Below are 18,119 nucleotides of genomic sequence, written 5' to 3'. Positions count from 1 at the left end.
TTGCAAGAGTGTGATTGATACCCAAGGGAAGGGGTGGACGAGAGTAGTTTTAATGAGGAAGAGAAGGCAGGCCTACTCTTTCAGGCTATGTGGGAAGAAAGCTGGGCCTGGGAGACTGTCTGGGCTGGAAAAGCAGCAGTTCTTAACACTGATAAATGATTTAGTTGAAAAAAATAAAGAACTGCTGACTAACACCAGAGTTGTTATACTATATGCCAGGGCAAAGAATTTTGTAGGTGGCAAATCCTTCTTGGATCTTGTCCAAAAATGGAGTCTGAGTTTGGAATCAGATAACTTAATTATGATAGAATCACTTGTTCTCAGATTGCTCTAAGCCCTGAGTGTCACCAGGAGTCAGAATAATGATTTCATCTTATCTTGAAGAGAATGACATTAAAAAATTGAAGGGAAAATGGATGCATATAGTCTCAAGGTTGTAAAATTTTAAGTTTCTTTTCTGCACACACACATGCATAATTCAAGGTTAATTAGTGCAATGCTAATTTTCAAGGAATTTGGAATAAACTTCAGATTTAGTGAAATTGGAGCAGTGCTATAAGAATTTATTTCAAACTTAAAACATCTTTGTGATTCACAGACTAATTATGTTAAGAAAACTTTAATATTAATGGGTTTTGTGCAGAACTACTCTGTGGCATATTCTGAGAGAAATTTTCTCTCAAGAAATTTTCTGACTCTTTTTGATTCAGGCAGAATTTAAGTTAAATTTAATATGGTTATTACCAAATGATTTATGAACCTTAATACTCATTGGAGAAATTAAGAATTTTAGTAATTGGAAAATAAAGTTATTTAAATTGTCTCAGTTTATATGCTTAAATTGAACTTATCTATTTAAGGCATTATTGTGAAATTTGAACTTTCTTCCACTCTTATAATATCTAAAAATCTGTTCTGGGATTCTTATTTCATTTAAAAATATATTTATTTTTTCTCTTGGGCTAGATGAATGGAGTGTATGGATTGGAGCCTGAATTATTTTATTCCCTTTCTTGTTCTGAAAGAAAAAAACAACTGGGTTGTGGGCTTACTTTGACTGCTTTATTCCTTAAATATTTAGGAAAAGAAAAGAGTCCCCTACTACTCTTTGTCTAATTCCAGATATTCTGGACAATTGTGGTGACTCATAACCATACCATAGTTGACTTTGTATTACTTTCTGAGAGAAAAGCATCCTTCTGGGTGAGAAATGGGCCCCGCCTTAGCTCAATGCCTCTCATACTTTTTCAGGGAAGGACCAGTAATAGTGGTAGAGCAGAGCCCTAAAGGAGACATCTGAAAGCAAGAGACAGTTGTGAAGTTCTGTTTCATCTCGATGCAGTTTTTCTTTCCATATCATAACAGTTAGCTTAGTGGTTATAAAATAATTGCTTATCTTCTGTTTAATCCCCTCCAACCTCAATAAATTGATGTTCTAGAAAAGTGCTTTAGGTTTATTTTGTGGCTATATGTGGCCTAAACAAACTATTAACTAACCTCAAGGCCTACACTTACCCATTTTGAGAAATGTTGTCTTATGGAATTCCAACCCTATTTAAATCCTAATTGCACATTTTAGGGCTGCAGGCTCAAAATTGGTCTAGGTCTAGATCTGTCAGGTAAATCACGTCTGATTACAGATGTTATCCTCTCCAAATTTTCTCTTGTAGCAAATGATTCTGGGCTTTGCTGTCTTCTTTCAGTGCCATTTTACCTCTTTCCATTACTTGACCAGCACCGAGACTTCAATTTGCAAAACCATCCACTTTATCTTTAACCTTTCCAATTTGATTTCATTTCTGAAATGTTTTTGTAAAATTGTCTTTAGTTCTCTCCTGCTCACTATTCCATTGGCATTTTTTTCTGTTAGATTTTAGCACTCTCCATTTTACAGCATTTCCACTATTGATGGTGCACCACTGCATTAGGCCATTTGGATAGGTTGTGCTGTTGTAGCAATATCTCAGTGTCTTTCAACAACAGATGGTTATTTCTCACTTATGAAAACATATGTGGTAGATGTACCTCATGTTCCCTTTACTTTGTGATCCATTCTGGAGAAACAACCGCTATCTGGAGTATTCTAGGGCCCATAGACGGAAAAGACGTGGTAGACCCATATGATGACCCTTACATCTTCTGCTTAGAGCAACACATATCACTTCCACTCACATTTCACTGGCCAAGTCAAGTCCCACAGCCTAGCTTGATGTCGATAGGGCAAGAAGTATAGTCCTCCCCACAGACAGACCTAATAGGGAGATGCAGTATAGTTATAACAAGAATAAAATATCCCAGAGCCATAGCTTTTCAGCTATTTTTGTATTTAGGATCCAGCACAGTACCTGTCACATAATAAATATTCAGTAGGGGAAAACCTATTTCCTTCTTCCCAAAATTCTTACTTTTCATGGTGGTATTGAGGACCTTGGTCTGATTATGCCTGTTTCATCCCTGGATCCTCTTTATCCTCTGCCTTTACAAGTGTTTATTGTCAACATTTTCTCATCGGTCTCTATCCTTACAGATAGTTTTCCACTGCATTCGATGTTTTAGAAATCTATCTTTTTTTTTTAATCTAGCTCATGGTAGTTTACATTCACACTATATTTCTAAATAGTTCAGCAAGACAATGGAAAGCTAGAATTTTGATTTTAAACCATATTGAGGCATGAGAAAGAGAGGCAATTATTTAGAATTTTGGTGATTTCTGTTTTGCCATTCTGAATAAAACTATTCTGATTGAAATTCATTATGTGCCTGGAAATGAATTAACCTAAGCGTTTATCTGATAATACCTGGGTTAACAACGCTGACAAAAGTAGCTTGAGATTAGTGCAGATAAAGAAAACCTCACCCGAGCCTTACATAGATTTCATAGAAATAATGTCACTATACTTGCACTATACCATACAGAAAAAATTCTCATACAGAATTCCTTTTGGAGTCCGGCATAGTCTTGAACACTTCTTTTCAGAGTTTCTTTGAATTAATCACTGTCTTTAAATGCGATGGGTATTTTGTGTTTGCTTTGTACTCCAAACACTTTGAATGGCTGTTAGCTAACTGTAATATTTGCAATTTTTCTAATTAGGTATTTTAGTTCCATATTATATTGTAATTTACTGAAGGAAGTAGGTTTTTTTTTTTTTCCCCTTAACCCCTCCCCCTCCTTTATGGTAAATACTGACAAATGAATGTGACTTAAATATGACTATTATAGTTGTTATATTATTAATAGTATTATATATTATTATATTACATGTATTATATATTATTATCTATATTATAACTCTAACTTAATGATTAATAATACATTTAATAATATAGCAACTATAATAGTCATATTTAAGTCAATCATCATTTGTTATGTTTTATATATAAAATAATATATGTGATAGATAACATATATTATTAATTATCAAGGTGGAGTCATTCAGCATGCTAGTTCTCTGCAATTTTGTTAAATGATTATGCAATTAAAGTGTACATATTTTTACATTTTCAGTTGTGGTATCATAGCACACACTGTGGGTGCCCAGCCATATGCCCCTAGCACTTACCTTTTCTGAGCCCACTAGATTTATTTGCAACTGCCAGCAAGGGCAGCTCTTTGCCTGAGGGTTTTTTTTTCTGGTTACCAGAGATCTCTCTACCCCTATGTGGACATAGTGGGAGAATTAATGTCCCTGAGGAGCAGCCCCCAACCAGTGGCTGACAAGAGTTAATAGATAAATGCCCCAGCTCCCTTGCCCCTCGGGGTGTTCGATGCTGTCTTCCAGAGTTCCCCGGTGGGAGTTAGACTGGTTGCTCACCATGGAAACTTACTTGATATTGCACCTTGTGATGGCTCTTCCAGTTCCTGCTTCACTTCTGCATGCCCCTATTGCCATTTCCTGGGTTAACTCCAAATTCAGCTACGATCTGATCCTAGTCTCAGCATCTCAGAGTTTCTAAAATTAACTCAAACCAAAGCTAGGATTCATATGTCAAATTTACATTTTAACAATTTCTCTATTTCAGTAATGCCCAATAGAAATATAATTACAAACCATGTACATAATTTAAATTTTACTAGTGTCTCCACTTAAAAAGTAAAAAGAAACAGGTGAAATTAATTTCAATAACAGTTGTTTACTTCAATATAGACAAAAATATAATCATTTTAAACATGCGATTGATATAAAGCATGTTAATGAAATCTTTTGTACTAAGTCTCTGAAATCTGGCATGTAACTTATACTTACAGTACATCTCTATTCAGACTAGTAATGTTGCAAGCACTCAAGAGCCATGTGGCTAGTGGCTACTATATTGGACAATGGTGATCAGTTCCCTACCATTATAACCCATGTATCGGAATTTAGAGACTTTCCAACTCTTGAATATATAGGAGGCTGTATGGTGGACCACAGCTTTCATTCTTAGCAAAGTTGTATTTGCCTTGTCCTTTTCTTTTAAGCTGAACAAAATCTCTAAACATCTGGACTGATGGGCACCTTGCTTAGTCTGTATCCACATATTTGTGTTCTTTTAAGAATGAGCCTCTGGCAATAATAACTCTGAGACTTACTGCTTTGTACATATGTGTATGTAAAATATAGAGAAGATGCTTAATATTTCTGCTTTTGTGTGTGTTTTTAGGCAGAGGGTACAAGACTTCAGCGAGAACTCCGAGGATATTTAGCAGCTATCAAAGGTAATGTGTGTGAGTTGCTTACTGTATGTTACCAGGCACAGGTTGTTCTTGGAATTCGTGAGTGACAAGATTGAGTGTTAATTATAAAACCATTTGGCTTTGAGGCACAGGTTTTAAATTCTACTTGCTCCCAAATTCCCACTGAGTATGAAGCAAAGAAATGAGGCCAGGGGCAGAGGTTAAGAGAGAATAGTAGGGCAGTGGACTCCATCTCTCTGCCTGTTGTACATAATCTAGCTCCCTGCACAAATCCAAGTACACAGATGGGTGTGATGGATCACAAAGCAGATTTTGAGATTAGTGGGGAGAGAATGGATTGTCTGACAAGGGGTCTTCGGTAACCTGGCCAAACACTCAGAAAAAGGTGAGATTCCCAACCTCACATTCTACTCCTTCTTTCTCAATTCCAGATATAGTAAAAATTTTAAAATGTGTACAAAGATATGTTCTACATTACTAATATAAAATACAGTAAACTTAGCCTTTGTCTTGGGTGACAAGGTCTTTACTGGAGTAACCCAAAAGACTGAAAGCATAAATGAAAGGGAAAAGTTGAGACATTTGACCTTGGAAAATGTATATACATATGTTTAAAAACATTATATTGACAACATGCTTAATGAAAATGAAACAAGATATAAAGAGCTCATTAACATTAAGTCAACTAAACAAGGATCACTTAATTGAAAGAAAGAATGGGTAGACATATGAAGAGAAAATTAGCTGAGGAAGAATTATAGATGGGTAAGAAATGTGGAAAATGCTTATCTTCATAAATGATTAAAGGATATTAAATAAAATCAAAAGGGTGACGCTGTCGTTTTTCTTCCAAATGTTGAAAGACCAAAAAAAAAAAAAAAAATGCTGTGGGAACAGACCCTTTCAAACACTGCTGGTAGGATGGCCTTTCTTGGTGAACAATTTGGTGAAAGTCTTTAAATGCATTGTTGTTTGTTCATTATGCCTTTTGACATAGCAGTTCCATTTCTAGGAATTCTAAGAATTTCGATGCCTGAAATTTGATTACAAAGACAGTGATAAATAATAAAATAATGAAAATCTTAATAAAAATTAGTCATAATAATAAATTTAGTGAAATTGATTTTTAAACTAAAATATAATTAAGTTATATGCAAGGCATGTAATTTTAATCTTCATGTCAACTCTGTGAGGTAGGTAGTTTTATTACCTTTTATAGATAATGAATTTTATAGGTAAGACATTGTAGATAATTTTATAGATAAGAAAAGCAAGGCACAGAGGTTAAATAGCTTATTCAAAGTCTGTGTCTAGTAAACACTAGAAAACATACTGTGATCTGTGTGTCTCCTAAGGCCCTACTTTTATCCACTCTCTATACTGTCTTTGAACTAGATGACCATTGGTAGGGTAGTGGTTTCACAAAACAAGAGTTCATTTATACAATGAAAGAATGATTACTTACTACTAGTACTTTCTGATGAGTACTTACTATGTGTTAGGCTGTATACTAAGCATTTTAGACATATCAATTCTTCATAACCACCCAACACAGCTATATGGTAAATGATATTAGCCTTATTTTATATTTGCAAAGAAGTCAGAGAATTTAATTTCCAAAAATTCATAGAATTCATAATTAACTGTGCTAAAAGAATTAACCTTAAGTATTTATTATTTATGATAGTTCAGTCAGATAATAGAAGGCACTCTAGGTATTTCTCTAATTACCGATTTAAGATTTGATAAGATTTAAGACAAGAAGTCATAAATTATTTCAAGCACAGGATTTTTTTCTATCTTAGCTGATTTTTTAAGAAATGGATACATTTGTTAAATGAATGTTAGATCTCTTTCCCAAGTCTATATATTTTGGTCTATTTTACCGCCTTAGTATGGAGAATGCTGTTTTAAAAAACTGGCATAATTCTCATCCTTAAGGTGAATCCTCTGAGTAAAGCATTAGCTCTACAGAGACATTGGATGCACCATCAAAGCAGGCTTTCATTCCACTTCTGTTTTTATTTTAAATAAAATTTACTAGGGTGACATTAGTTAACAAAATCACATAAGTTTCCAGTGTATAATTCAGTAATACATCATTCATATATATTGCATTGTATGTTTACCACCCAAAGTTAAATCTTTCTGCCATCATATATTTGACCCCCTTTACCCATATCTATTTACCCCCCACTTCCCTCTGGTAACCACTAAATTGTTGTTCATATCCATATCTGTTTTTGTCATGTTCATTTGTTGCTTTCCAAAAGATGTTAAGAACTCATATAACTCAACAATAAAAAAGCGAGCAATAGAATTAACAAATGGGCAGAGGACTTGAACAGATACTTCATTCCACTTCCAAAGACCACATCTACACTTGAAGGAAAAAAGACCTAATATCAGCTTTTCCCCCAATCATATTTACTATCTGAGTGATATTAACAAATGATACTTCATAAAAGAGATTGATGTTGAAATTACTTTGGTCAGTGCTAAAGACAAAATTATGTGTTAAATAGATCATAATTTGCATTTTCAAAGTTCTTTCATGGCCAATTTTTCTGTTTTTCACAAAAATAACCTTAGCCAGCTAGTTGTACTATATTGCAGGCAGCATTATAGAGAAATGAGATCTGGCCCTGGAGAGTGAGGGACCCTGGGTCTGGTCCCAGGAACAACAGTGGAAAAGTCATCCATCTTCTCAGCTACCTTAGTTTCCTCATCTATAAAGGGTTCCATTTGCTCTTAGAAGCTCCAAAATCTCTATCACTGGGGTTCCGTGAAATTGAGTTCAATGAGCTCTACTCATCATCACTAATCTCTGGGTGGCATTCACCTCTTTAGGTCTGTATTGTTTTTGCTGATGCTTTGGCTTCGCAAGGTAGATCTTGTGCTCTCATTCACCTTAGCAGCAAACATCACATTGAGCATCATTTATGGCCTGACACTGTTCTAGGAGATTGAGATGCAGGGATGAACAGGACACAATTCCTGCTGTCCTGGAGCTCAGAGTAGAGATGAGAAAAAAGTTGGATAAACAGAACAGCCAAATATGCATAGTAATATGTATTTTAACAGAAGTGTGCATTGTGTACTGCTGCATGAGAAAGCTGTGTATGCAAAGCGGCCCCCAAATGCTGAAGGAGCTGAAAGACTAAAGAACGATGCAAACAAGCCCAGCTTATAGATTTAGAGTTTAATGGTGAACTCCCATATTAAAATGGGCTCTGGGTGGCCGCAGGACAATCAGATCTCTGCATCTTTCACCCTCTAGGCCATTCTTTTATCCTGGCTTAGAGACAGGCCTATGTGTTAGGAAAGGAGTGTGTGAGTAGTCAGGAGGAGACCAAAAGACCAGATACCAGCAGGTGCAGGCACCATGCTAAGTTAAGGGATAGAAAGCTCCAGAGGAAAGAGTAACAAAAACTCCATGAGTAGCCCAAAACATCTCTCCACATTCCAGAATCCATCCAGGCATCAAAAGTCTAGGCTCATTCACTCAAGATACCCTAGCCAATTGGGTTCAAGATGGAGTCAGCTCTGTCCGCACTCTAGACCACCTTTCTACTTAAGGGACAGGATACTAGGTCAGGAATTGTCTTTCCTAGGAACTTACACCTGAATGGACCCAGGAAGGGAGCATACCTAGTCATCAGGTCATAAGATATGCCAGAGAAAGAGGTTGATGTTGGAAGGACTTTCCAGGTAAAAAAGAAGCAGCAATATGTACAAAGGCCCAAGGAGCAGGAAAGAACATGAGTTTTTTAGGGAACAAGTATATCAGTGAGGGGCAAGCAGGACACTGAGATGGATGAGACACAGAAAGGTAGGCAGCATTTGTGTAGAGATGTACTTATGTGTCATATCATATTGGGAGTTTATTGGCAGTGGGAAATTTATTCTGTCAATGGAGAAAAGTGTCTTTATATTATTATAGGCAAGGGAATAGTCATATGATCAGATTAGCACTTTAGAAAAGTAATTGTTGTGGTTGTGTGAAATTCAGGCTAGAGGAAATGAAAGTCTAGTTCAATAATAATAATAGCCAACATTTATTGAGTGCTTATGTGCTAGGCACTTATGTAAACTTTACATAAACTTACTATTTTATTTCATATAATTCTCACTACAACCTATGGCATGTACTATTATTTTTTAGTAATGTACGCTTTGGAAAAATGAGACTTATGATAGGTAGGTAATTAGCCTAAGATCTCACAGGTGTTATATGATAGAACCAAGATTTTAACAAAGGTCACTTGATTGCAAACAATAATCTTTATTGCTATACTACACTGTCTCCAAAAATAGTTTTCATTATGACTAACATTTGAATGTTTGCTGTACTTTGCTCAACCATTTATGTGGATATTTTATCTAATCTAAATAATAGATAATGGGTGCCTAATCAAAGACTATGGTACTGGCCATGGAAGGAAGGGACTTCTTTTGAGAATCAGGCAGAATTGGCCTGTCTTGCTGACAAAGTCAGAGTAGGAGGAAGCTTATAGGATGATTTCCAGTTTTCTGAATGAGGCAACTGGGTGATATTCATGAGGATTAGAAAAAGAAGTAGGAGCAGGTTTTGACAGGAGAGGTCCCAATTTTTTTTGAATATGTGAAGTTTGAGGTACTGGCAGGACATCCATGCAGAAATGTCAAGTAAGAACCTGGAATTAGGAATCACGTGCATGTGCATGGCGGTGGAATTCAGACACAGGAATAATGAACACACAGGGTCATTCTCTAAGAGGAATGTGACCCCAGTGGTGTAACTAATTGTATGTGACTCATTACATGTCAGCCTGACCCCAAAGGTAGGGTTGACTGTTCTTGAGCTGCCTCACTCCTGTTTTTCCTCACTCCTGCTCCTCTACTTGTTCTCCTCTTTGAAACTCTAGGCAAAAGACTTCCTTTCACCTGAGGCAGCTATTGCCTTCTTAAATAACTCCTAAACAATGGGAAAAACTTGCAATATTTTTAGATATTGTAATGCTCTATAACTGCTGCTGGTTATTATAATAATATATTTTAACTGATGTTACTTTTAACTAAAACACATACCCTCATACTGCCCAAGCAAAGAAGACTTGTAGTAGTGCAATCTATGTAACAAATTTTAGAGAATTAAAATAGAAGCTCACAAATTTGATTGCAAATGCAAATAGAGGTTGTTACAATAAATGCCTTGGAGAAGGTTTAAAATTTTGAAGAGGGGGAAGTGGTTCCTATCCAGTAGTAAAATAGCAATTTTGTGAAAATCACTAATTTTTTAAGAAAATATTGGATATTAGATATTATTAAATGCCGTTTAACATCCATTCTGCTTTAACGTTGCTAATTGCATTGAAGGGAACTTGAGTTTTAGCTTTTTCCCCCCCTCTTATGTCCTGTCAGCAGAGTAAATTCTAAATCCTTGAAATCTCTGCCAATCTTTATGCTCCTTAAGAGCAAGGCCTGTGCTCTTGTTTACCTGTGTACCCATCAGAGTACTACCTATGGAGTGTTCTAGAAACAATTATTATGTCAAAATGGATTCTTTCCAAATTAGCCATCATTACGTAGCCACGTAACAATTATTAGTTATTTTTGGTTGTTAATAGATATATTACTGCAACATTGTGCTTTTAACCTCAATGAGTAAGGACGCATATAATTTTATTTTAAGCCTACATTCACTTATTTTCAGCACTTATTTTCAAAGGTTATTTGTCCTGTAATGCCATTGTTTCTTTTTCTTCCTCTTAAGACATTAACCTATCTATATAGTTGTGCATAATTTACATCAGATGTAAAACAGAGCTTTAAAAGAAAACTTCAGAAGCCTTTTGGCATCTGAATTACAGAATGGGGTCAACAAGCAACCAACTTTTGGTATGAATTTGAGGAGTACATTATTAGTATAGATTGGCTTGCACTTAGGGTGAGGTGAATCTGGACACTCAAGATCATATTGCTACCACTCAGCAATGACCACATGCGCAAGAGAGAGCATCCTTATTTGCTTAGATTCAGAGTGCCAGGGGACAGATACAGGTTTTTGCACTACTTTTTAGGCCTTCTCTACACCTACTTGGTTCTTATTTCATCAGATACCCCAATGACTTGAGTCATCACTGTTTTTTCCCTCTCTAGCCTACCTTTCAGCTGGTGTGGCTATGCGCCCTGTTTTAAGGGGCTCCTTTAGCATGCTCACTGCTATACTGCATGGGAAGAAGGGTACAGGGTTTCCATTTCACATGGCCCTGAAACACATTCAAATCTCTAATGTGCAAAGACCAAATGTATATTTCCATTTTTATCAGGGGAAGGAAAGTAGGGATGGTCTGTGCCTAGAGAGCAAAAAAGTGGTATGAAATACCAAATTACATGTCGACTTTTATAATAGACTTCTATCATTTCAGACACCTTCCTTTATTTTGTTCTTTCCTCTCACAATCGAACCCAGAATTAGCTTCCTGAAAGTCAACAAACATGTGGTTGAATTTAGAGTGTTGCAGCTTTCCATTTAATAAAAACTTTTCATCTTTGACTCACTGGCACTAAGTTTATGAAATTTTTTTTTGTTTGCTTGTTTCTAATGATGGTACTTGGATTTTCTCTCCTCTCCCTTTATCCAGCCCCTTTTCATATTCCCTAGTGACAAAGGCCAAGAAACCAAATCGGCCAGGTCTCACCTTCCAGCCATTAGGGAGTCTGCAGCCAGAGAGGCACTTCTCCAAGTCGCCAGCCAAAGAATTCACCTTATTTTTTTCTCAGGCTGAGCTGTCTCCATGGTAATCCACACATTACTCTCCATGTTTTGAAGGAGGAGCGGCAGGGAGACTGGGAAAGACTTGGTGATATTTTATATCACCATGTGGCACTCAAAAAATTTATATCTTTCCTATTATTAATAACCAATTTTTTTACAACCTGCCAAATGTAATTCTAATGAAAATTCTAACCCATAGACTTAAGAATGCTAAGCTTTCTGAAAGTTCTGATTTAAAATTGTCTATGTAGCTTCTGATAATATCAGAAAAAGAAAAACCTTCTTTCCTTTGAAAATTTTTAGGCCACTTAAGCCACTTCAAACTGAAATCCTGTTGATTTGCTTTGGTCTGCTTCTAAAGTCATTTAGGATTAATTTATTTTTAGAACTCTGTTGTTTAATGAACAAGTGTTCTAGGTGTCCTATGCATTTATGGTCCAACATGCCATTTAGCAAGTGACAGCCCAAATAATAAGACACAATTTTATTGTTGTTTTCAGAATAGAATATCTTTTTGTTTTTATTAAAACCCAGTATCTATCATTATCATGTAAACTATAGAAAATGCACAATGTAATCAGATAAGTCTTAGAGACCTTCAAGTGGAGATGTGATTACAGATGCAATTATCAGTTGTGCCCATCACAATTTTTCCTTAAATATCTAGTGAATGCTCAAGATTTTTCTCTCACTTGGAAAAGGACAGGAAAGAGGAAGAGACTTCTCACCCATTTATATCTAATAGGAGTTGTTTTCTCCAATGCTAGGCATGCAAGAAGCCTCAATGAAGCTCACCGAGTCTCTGCATGAAGTCTATGAGCCTGACTGGTATGGACGGGAAGAAGTAAAGATGGTTGGCGAGGTAAGAGCCAGGATGACAGCACACAGGAGGCCTGGTGGGGGCTTCTTTGAGGCTCCCACCAAGTTTTGTGCACTCAGCCTATCCCTGACCCCTCTTACCACTTCTTGGCCTTCATCATGGTAGGACACTATGTACCCACAAGACACCATGCAATTCTGCTATTCGGAACATCCCAAATTCAGTTATTAGTGAACTTATTATAAGACCACTTGGGTAGAAAGCTGCAGGTTAAGGATTATTTTCCCTCAAAATAAGAATAGCATGTTTTTGTCCCTTACTACATGTCTGAACAGCCTATTTCAGCAGGAGAATGGGTACATGGTATGATGATTTTGTTTACTGACTTCACCTCTGCACCCTTGCTTCTCCCATCCCTTCTTGAAAGCTGGGACAAGAGCTGGGAAGGGCACCTATTTCACTTAAACGTCAGTTAGTCCATTTGCTGGTCTGCAGAGCCTGAGGACAGATGCAGTCAGCCTGCTAATAGGGGTTTAACTTCTGGAAGGCTTTGACCCTAGACATCTACTAACACCTGAAATCCAACTGCTAGCCGAGGGCCATATGGAAGTGATCAAGTGGGTATCACTCCTTTGAGAAAGGTATAATAGGGCAGATACCAAGCACGTCTCTGTGATGTTGGATGAGTACTTAAACATTCTCGGGCTTTAGTTTCCTTATCTGCAAAATGAAAATAATAATTGTAACACATTTAAAGATTTTGTACTCATGTCACAGACATAGTGTGCACAGTGCATGTGATTATTACTGATAGTAGAAAGCCATCTGTCAGGGTTTTTCTCATGTCCAAGTTTTTCTTAAACTAAGAGCAGTTGTTTAATACAGTCCACTTCATGGGAGCTCATTCCTGCTTATTTAGGCACAGAAGACCTAGGAGATGCAGCCTCCACAGCTCAGGGGAAGGTTTGAGATGTGATGAGCTTACCATCTATGTAGGCTGTGGAAAGATGGGTTAGTACAAACCCAGGCTGCTCCATGAAAATTTTGACATCCCCACTTTGATCTTTATAATCTAGTTACGACTGAGAAAAAAACAGATTTATTTATGAAGAAAGCTCTTGTTAGCTCTATTACCTCTTGAAAATGTTCAGGATATGAATTTTGCAAAACAAGCCTCTACACACCATTTTCCAAAGCAATTATTAAGTAATTGTATCTTCTCACATTTCTTCAATAACAAAAACACTGTTCTAACATTGTGTTAAATGCTTGACTCATTTTGTAAATTTTTGATTAATCATGTATAATTGAAAATTTGTCATGAAATGAAGATTTTTTAAAGAGAATAATAGATACTTCTGTTACTGGCATTTTAGAGTGCTGTACTATATTCTTTGTGTGGCAGGTGCCACTGTTGACATTTATTCCTAAGGAAACAGCTGCTGTCCTACTTTGGTCCTTGTGGCTGCCAGGATTTTTGGAATCTTCAATTGCAGATCCAAGTATGGGTTCTTCTGATGGTGAAGGAACTGAACACTGCATGTTCAGAGGGTCTACTCATATCAAAAGAGGAGCCTTTTTATACAGAAGATTTAAATTTTTCTGTTTGCGTAAAATTTTTTATTTGAGATGTGTAACAATTAGGATTCGTTTTTAAAGTGTGAAAGAGAAAAAAAGGAAATACCCCCCCCACCCACACACACACACACGAGTGGTATACAACAGGATAGAACCTTACATCTCTCCTATAAAAGACTTTGGAGGTGGGGAGCAGAAGCATGGTGGAGCTACAGCATCAGGGGGCCATTTTCACCATCCTTGCTGCCTCCTTCAGGTTCAAGATGGTTTTCTAAGCATAGCCATCAGCTCTCATTTCTGCATTCTAGTCAGGAGGACTCAGGGAAAATAAACTTCTCTTTTAGGGATACTTTTCTGAAAGTATATCCCATTGACCAGAACTTAGTCTTATGGCTATAGTTAACTGCAATGGAGGCTGGGAAATATAGTCTGTATATACTAGGTAGCCAAGGCAAAAACTGGAGATTCTATTACTAAGAAAAAGAAAGGATAGATACTGGGGAATAAGCAGCAGACTCTGTCAGGAGACCCTAAATGTAACAGGCGAAATGTGAAGATTATGTTCTTTCACACCTGCTATGTGCCTGGTAAAGCATTTTACATTGTCAGCTCACTTACCTGGGGAAATTGAAATCCCGGGGGATTCAGTTTTCTAGTCACACAGCTGGGATGTGGCCCTGTTCTGGTGGGGCAGCCTGTGTAATAGATCGTGAGCTTTGAATTCAAGGAGACAGACCTGGGTTGAAACTGGAATGTGACATTTATCAACTGCATGACCTTTGCCAAGTCATGTCACATCTCTAGGCTTCAGTATTCTCTTTTGTGTAGTGGTAACAATAAGACTTTCCTCATAAAGCTATTGTGAGAATTAAATGACCAAGAATACTTATACTTGTAAAGTATTTACCCAATGCCTAGACAGTAGTAGTAATAATAATACATAGTATTTATCATGTGTTTATCATAATTGATACTCCATAAATGGCAGAGCCCTTCCCAATATGACTGTAAATTTTCTGCTCTCCCTGTAGAAGCTGAAACAATGGTTTATTGTTTATTTGAAGCAATCCATGTGGGATTCTTTACAGTCTCTTAGCCCCAAAGGCCATCTCTAGGGATCTGGAGACCTTTTGAAGCTTCTATATTCTCTATTAATGCAGAATCAGAAATATATTTTTTAATGAGCTGAGCCTTTAGAGCCTATATTGTAAATTAAAACTGGCAGCCAAGTTGCCTAAAAATTTTGTGTTATTTAAAAAGATATTAAAAAGATATTTTAAAAGGCTTTTTAACATCTACTATTGGAGAAATATTACTTATCTAATTTTTTAGTTTCAAAAGTTTTTAGAAGTTCAATGAAATGTATCCAATTAAATTAATTCAGCAGTTATCTCTTTATTTCTCCTTTTCTTTCAGAAATGTGATGTTCTGTGGGAAGACTTCCATCAAAAACTAGTGGACGGGTCCTTACTGACACTGGATACTTATCTGGGCCAATTTCCTGACATAAAGGTACTTTACTCTGTGTCAATAAATATATGGGATTGAATGATCCCATATATTTATTGAAACATGAGCAAGAGGAATCAGAAGTCAAATAGAGTTGGTAAATTTTATTTATTTAAGTATGGGATCATTATCCTGTTCTTCTCAGTTTTAAATGAAATGTAGTTACGAAAATCACAATTTCCCCTTTAGTGAACTGTTTCAGCTTTTATTTTTCTACAGAAGTCTTTTTAATCCTATAGATGTAAAATCTGAAATCAGATACCAAAAAATTCCAATCTTCTTTATGTTCAAACATTTTTATTATATATAGCATTTGATAAGAATTTCCATTAGAATGAACAATGATCAAAAGCAAAGGAGAGACTTCATTACCATTGTGAGAGCAAAATCTGATCTTTCTTTGTGTACTGTTTATTTGCTTATGTTCATAGCACACCTGTATATTTTTTCTCTTCTTAAAATTTTCAGGTTCAAAGCGAAGTGCAATTAATCCTTGAACAATGTGGGGGTTAGGCATGCTGACACCCATGCAGTTGAAAATCCATGTATAACTTTTGACTCCCAAAGACTTAACTACAGTTGTTCCTTGATACCCATGGGGGATTGGTTCCAAGACCCCTGTGCTTATCAAAACCTGTGGATGTTCAAGTGCCTTATATAAAATGGCACAGAGCAATTCATATAGTCGACCCTCTGCATCCGCAGATTCCCAGCAGCAGATTGAAAATACTGTTTTTTGTCCATAGTTGGTTGAATCTGCAAATGTGAAACCAGAGGATATGAATAGCCAATTGTATATTTATTGAAAAAAAATTTGCGCATAAGTAGGCCTGTACAGTTTAAACCCATGTTGTTGAAATGTCAGCTATATTAAGATATAAGCATTTCAAATTATGTTTGCATCTGGATCTCAACAAATCTTTTCTAAAACATTTGTTATGTGTGATGCTTGGATCCATCAAAAGGAAAATATACATGTGAAGATTTGAATATCACAGATTTGGTATTAACTGTAGAGGTAACGATGGTTATTAAACCACCTGGGCTGTATATAACAAATGTTGCATTAATAGAGCTGTTCCACTACCCCCATTGTTTTCCCTACTCAAAGGGGAGTGCCAGAGAAGATAGCCATGTACTGTCCTTTATGTAGGTTGAGAAGGCCATTAACCAGCATCTATGGGCATCTGTAGCATCTTATAGGTGACTTCTTATGTAAAGTTCCACTCTTACCTGGCTATTGCCAAACACTAGAGAAATATGCGTAATAATGTGCACTGGCCTTGGCCATGAAACATAGTGAAGCTTGTTGGCCAAAACAACACTCATATCAATAATTCAGTTTCCTCAAGCGCACCTAAAATGCCTAACACTGTTGACCAACATCCAAAATGTGTTTTGGGACACCAGGGGCACCAGACAGGATCATAAGTGGACCAAACTAGATACGTTAGTTTTATTGACAAAATGGCACAGAACAAATCCAAATGATAGATTCTCCATGATGTTATCATAATAGGCAGCATAAGGCTTCATTGAGTTATTCCATAAAATAAAATAAATACATCCTAATTAAAAGGTATGTCAGTTTTATAAATTTTCTGAGAAATTAAAAACTTGAAAAAATTTTTAAATTCTTTAACACTGCATGTACTAGCCTATAGAAGATGTGTTTTGGGTTATCTTCAAATTATTAGATAGACATTCAAATTTTATTTTGGAGTTTGTAGCATTTGTGGAGCAAAAAGTCTCAGAATCATAACACTTTAGAATATCATTTACTGAATGACAATTTAATCTCCATAAAAATCAATTCCCAATGAATCAGAAGAGAATAAGGGAAAATTTTCCTACTTGAAAATTTCAAAGTAGCTTACAACTTGTTTAAATTATTTATGTAATATATATTCATAGCATAACTTAGCTAAATCAATGAAGGCGGTGATTGACTAAAGAACAAGACTTTGAAAAGTTGTTGAGTTTCAGAAACAAAAAGTTAGTATCATCAAAAAAAATATGAAGGACCTTAGTTATTATGGTATTGCATAGCAATTGTTATTTGGAAGTTGGCCATACTCTCTAGAAGCATATAATTTCAGAATGCAAATACGCAGAGAAGTACCTGTATTGAAACATAGAGGGATTAAAATAAAACCATGGTGGGTCATTTCAGCTAGTTTTTCCATTTGTTCCATGACAGACAGATGAAGAACTCAGTAGAACTTTTACTTAAGCTGTCCTTTTTTGGGGTTCCATGGGTTAGGTCATACACAAAGATAATCTTCTAGTTACTGAACCATCTTTATACTAGAGATTTGGGAATATCTAGCTTGGTGCCCTAAATGTAAATGAAATATATGTCATGGTTTTACCTACATCACAGAAAGAGGTGGAAACAATTTCTTTCTTTCTCCGAAGTCACATTTAGAATGTCATAGCATATATATATATGATTTTAACCAAGATAGAAAATTGTTCTTTTTGGGGAAGGGGGGTTCTGTGTCAATTTATTTATTTAAAAATTATTGAGGTGATATTGATTAATACAATCAAATAAGTTTTAAATGAACAATTAAACAGTATATCATATGTGTGTGTGTGTGTGTGTGTATTATATATAGCATTTTGTGTTCACCACCCAAAGTTAGATTTCCTTCTGTCACCAAATATTTGACCCCTTTTACCCCTATGTACCTCCCCTTCCTCACTTCCCTCTTGTAACTACTAATTCACTGTCTGTGTCCATGAGTCTCTGTCATATTTGTTTGTTGCTT

The 18,119-nt window shown here is 36.1% G+C and overlaps 1 protein-coding gene across 4 annotated transcripts in view; it reads left to right on the top strand.

Annotated features, from left to right (window-relative positions):
* The window catches only part of AMPH (amphiphysin), a 185,430-nt gene that overhangs the window by 93,389 nt on the left and 73,922 nt on the right, over nucleotides 1-18,119 (top strand). For all 4 annotated transcript variants that reach the window (XM_036231028.1, XM_036231027.1, XM_036231029.1 and 1 more), the window contains exons 3-5: nucleotides 4,645-4,699; nucleotides 12,206-12,300; nucleotides 15,253-15,348. In XM_036231028.1, coding sequence (XP_036086921.1) covers nucleotides 4,645-4,699; nucleotides 12,206-12,300; nucleotides 15,253-15,348 — 246 coding nt within the window. The remainder of the gene's footprint in view (nucleotides 1-4,644; nucleotides 4,700-12,205; nucleotides 12,301-15,252; nucleotides 15,349-18,119) is intronic.

The sequence above is a fragment of the Rousettus aegyptiacus genome, unplaced genomic scaffold (assembly GCF_014176215.1).
Source record: "Rousettus aegyptiacus isolate mRouAeg1 unplaced genomic scaffold, mRouAeg1.p scaffold_m13_p_13, whole genome shotgun sequence".
Lineage (NCBI taxonomy): Eukaryota > Metazoa > Chordata > Mammalia > Chiroptera > Pteropodidae > Rousettus > Rousettus aegyptiacus.
The sequence above is the reverse complement of the archived record's forward strand: the minus strand, read 5'-3'. Positions and strand labels throughout refer to the sequence as shown.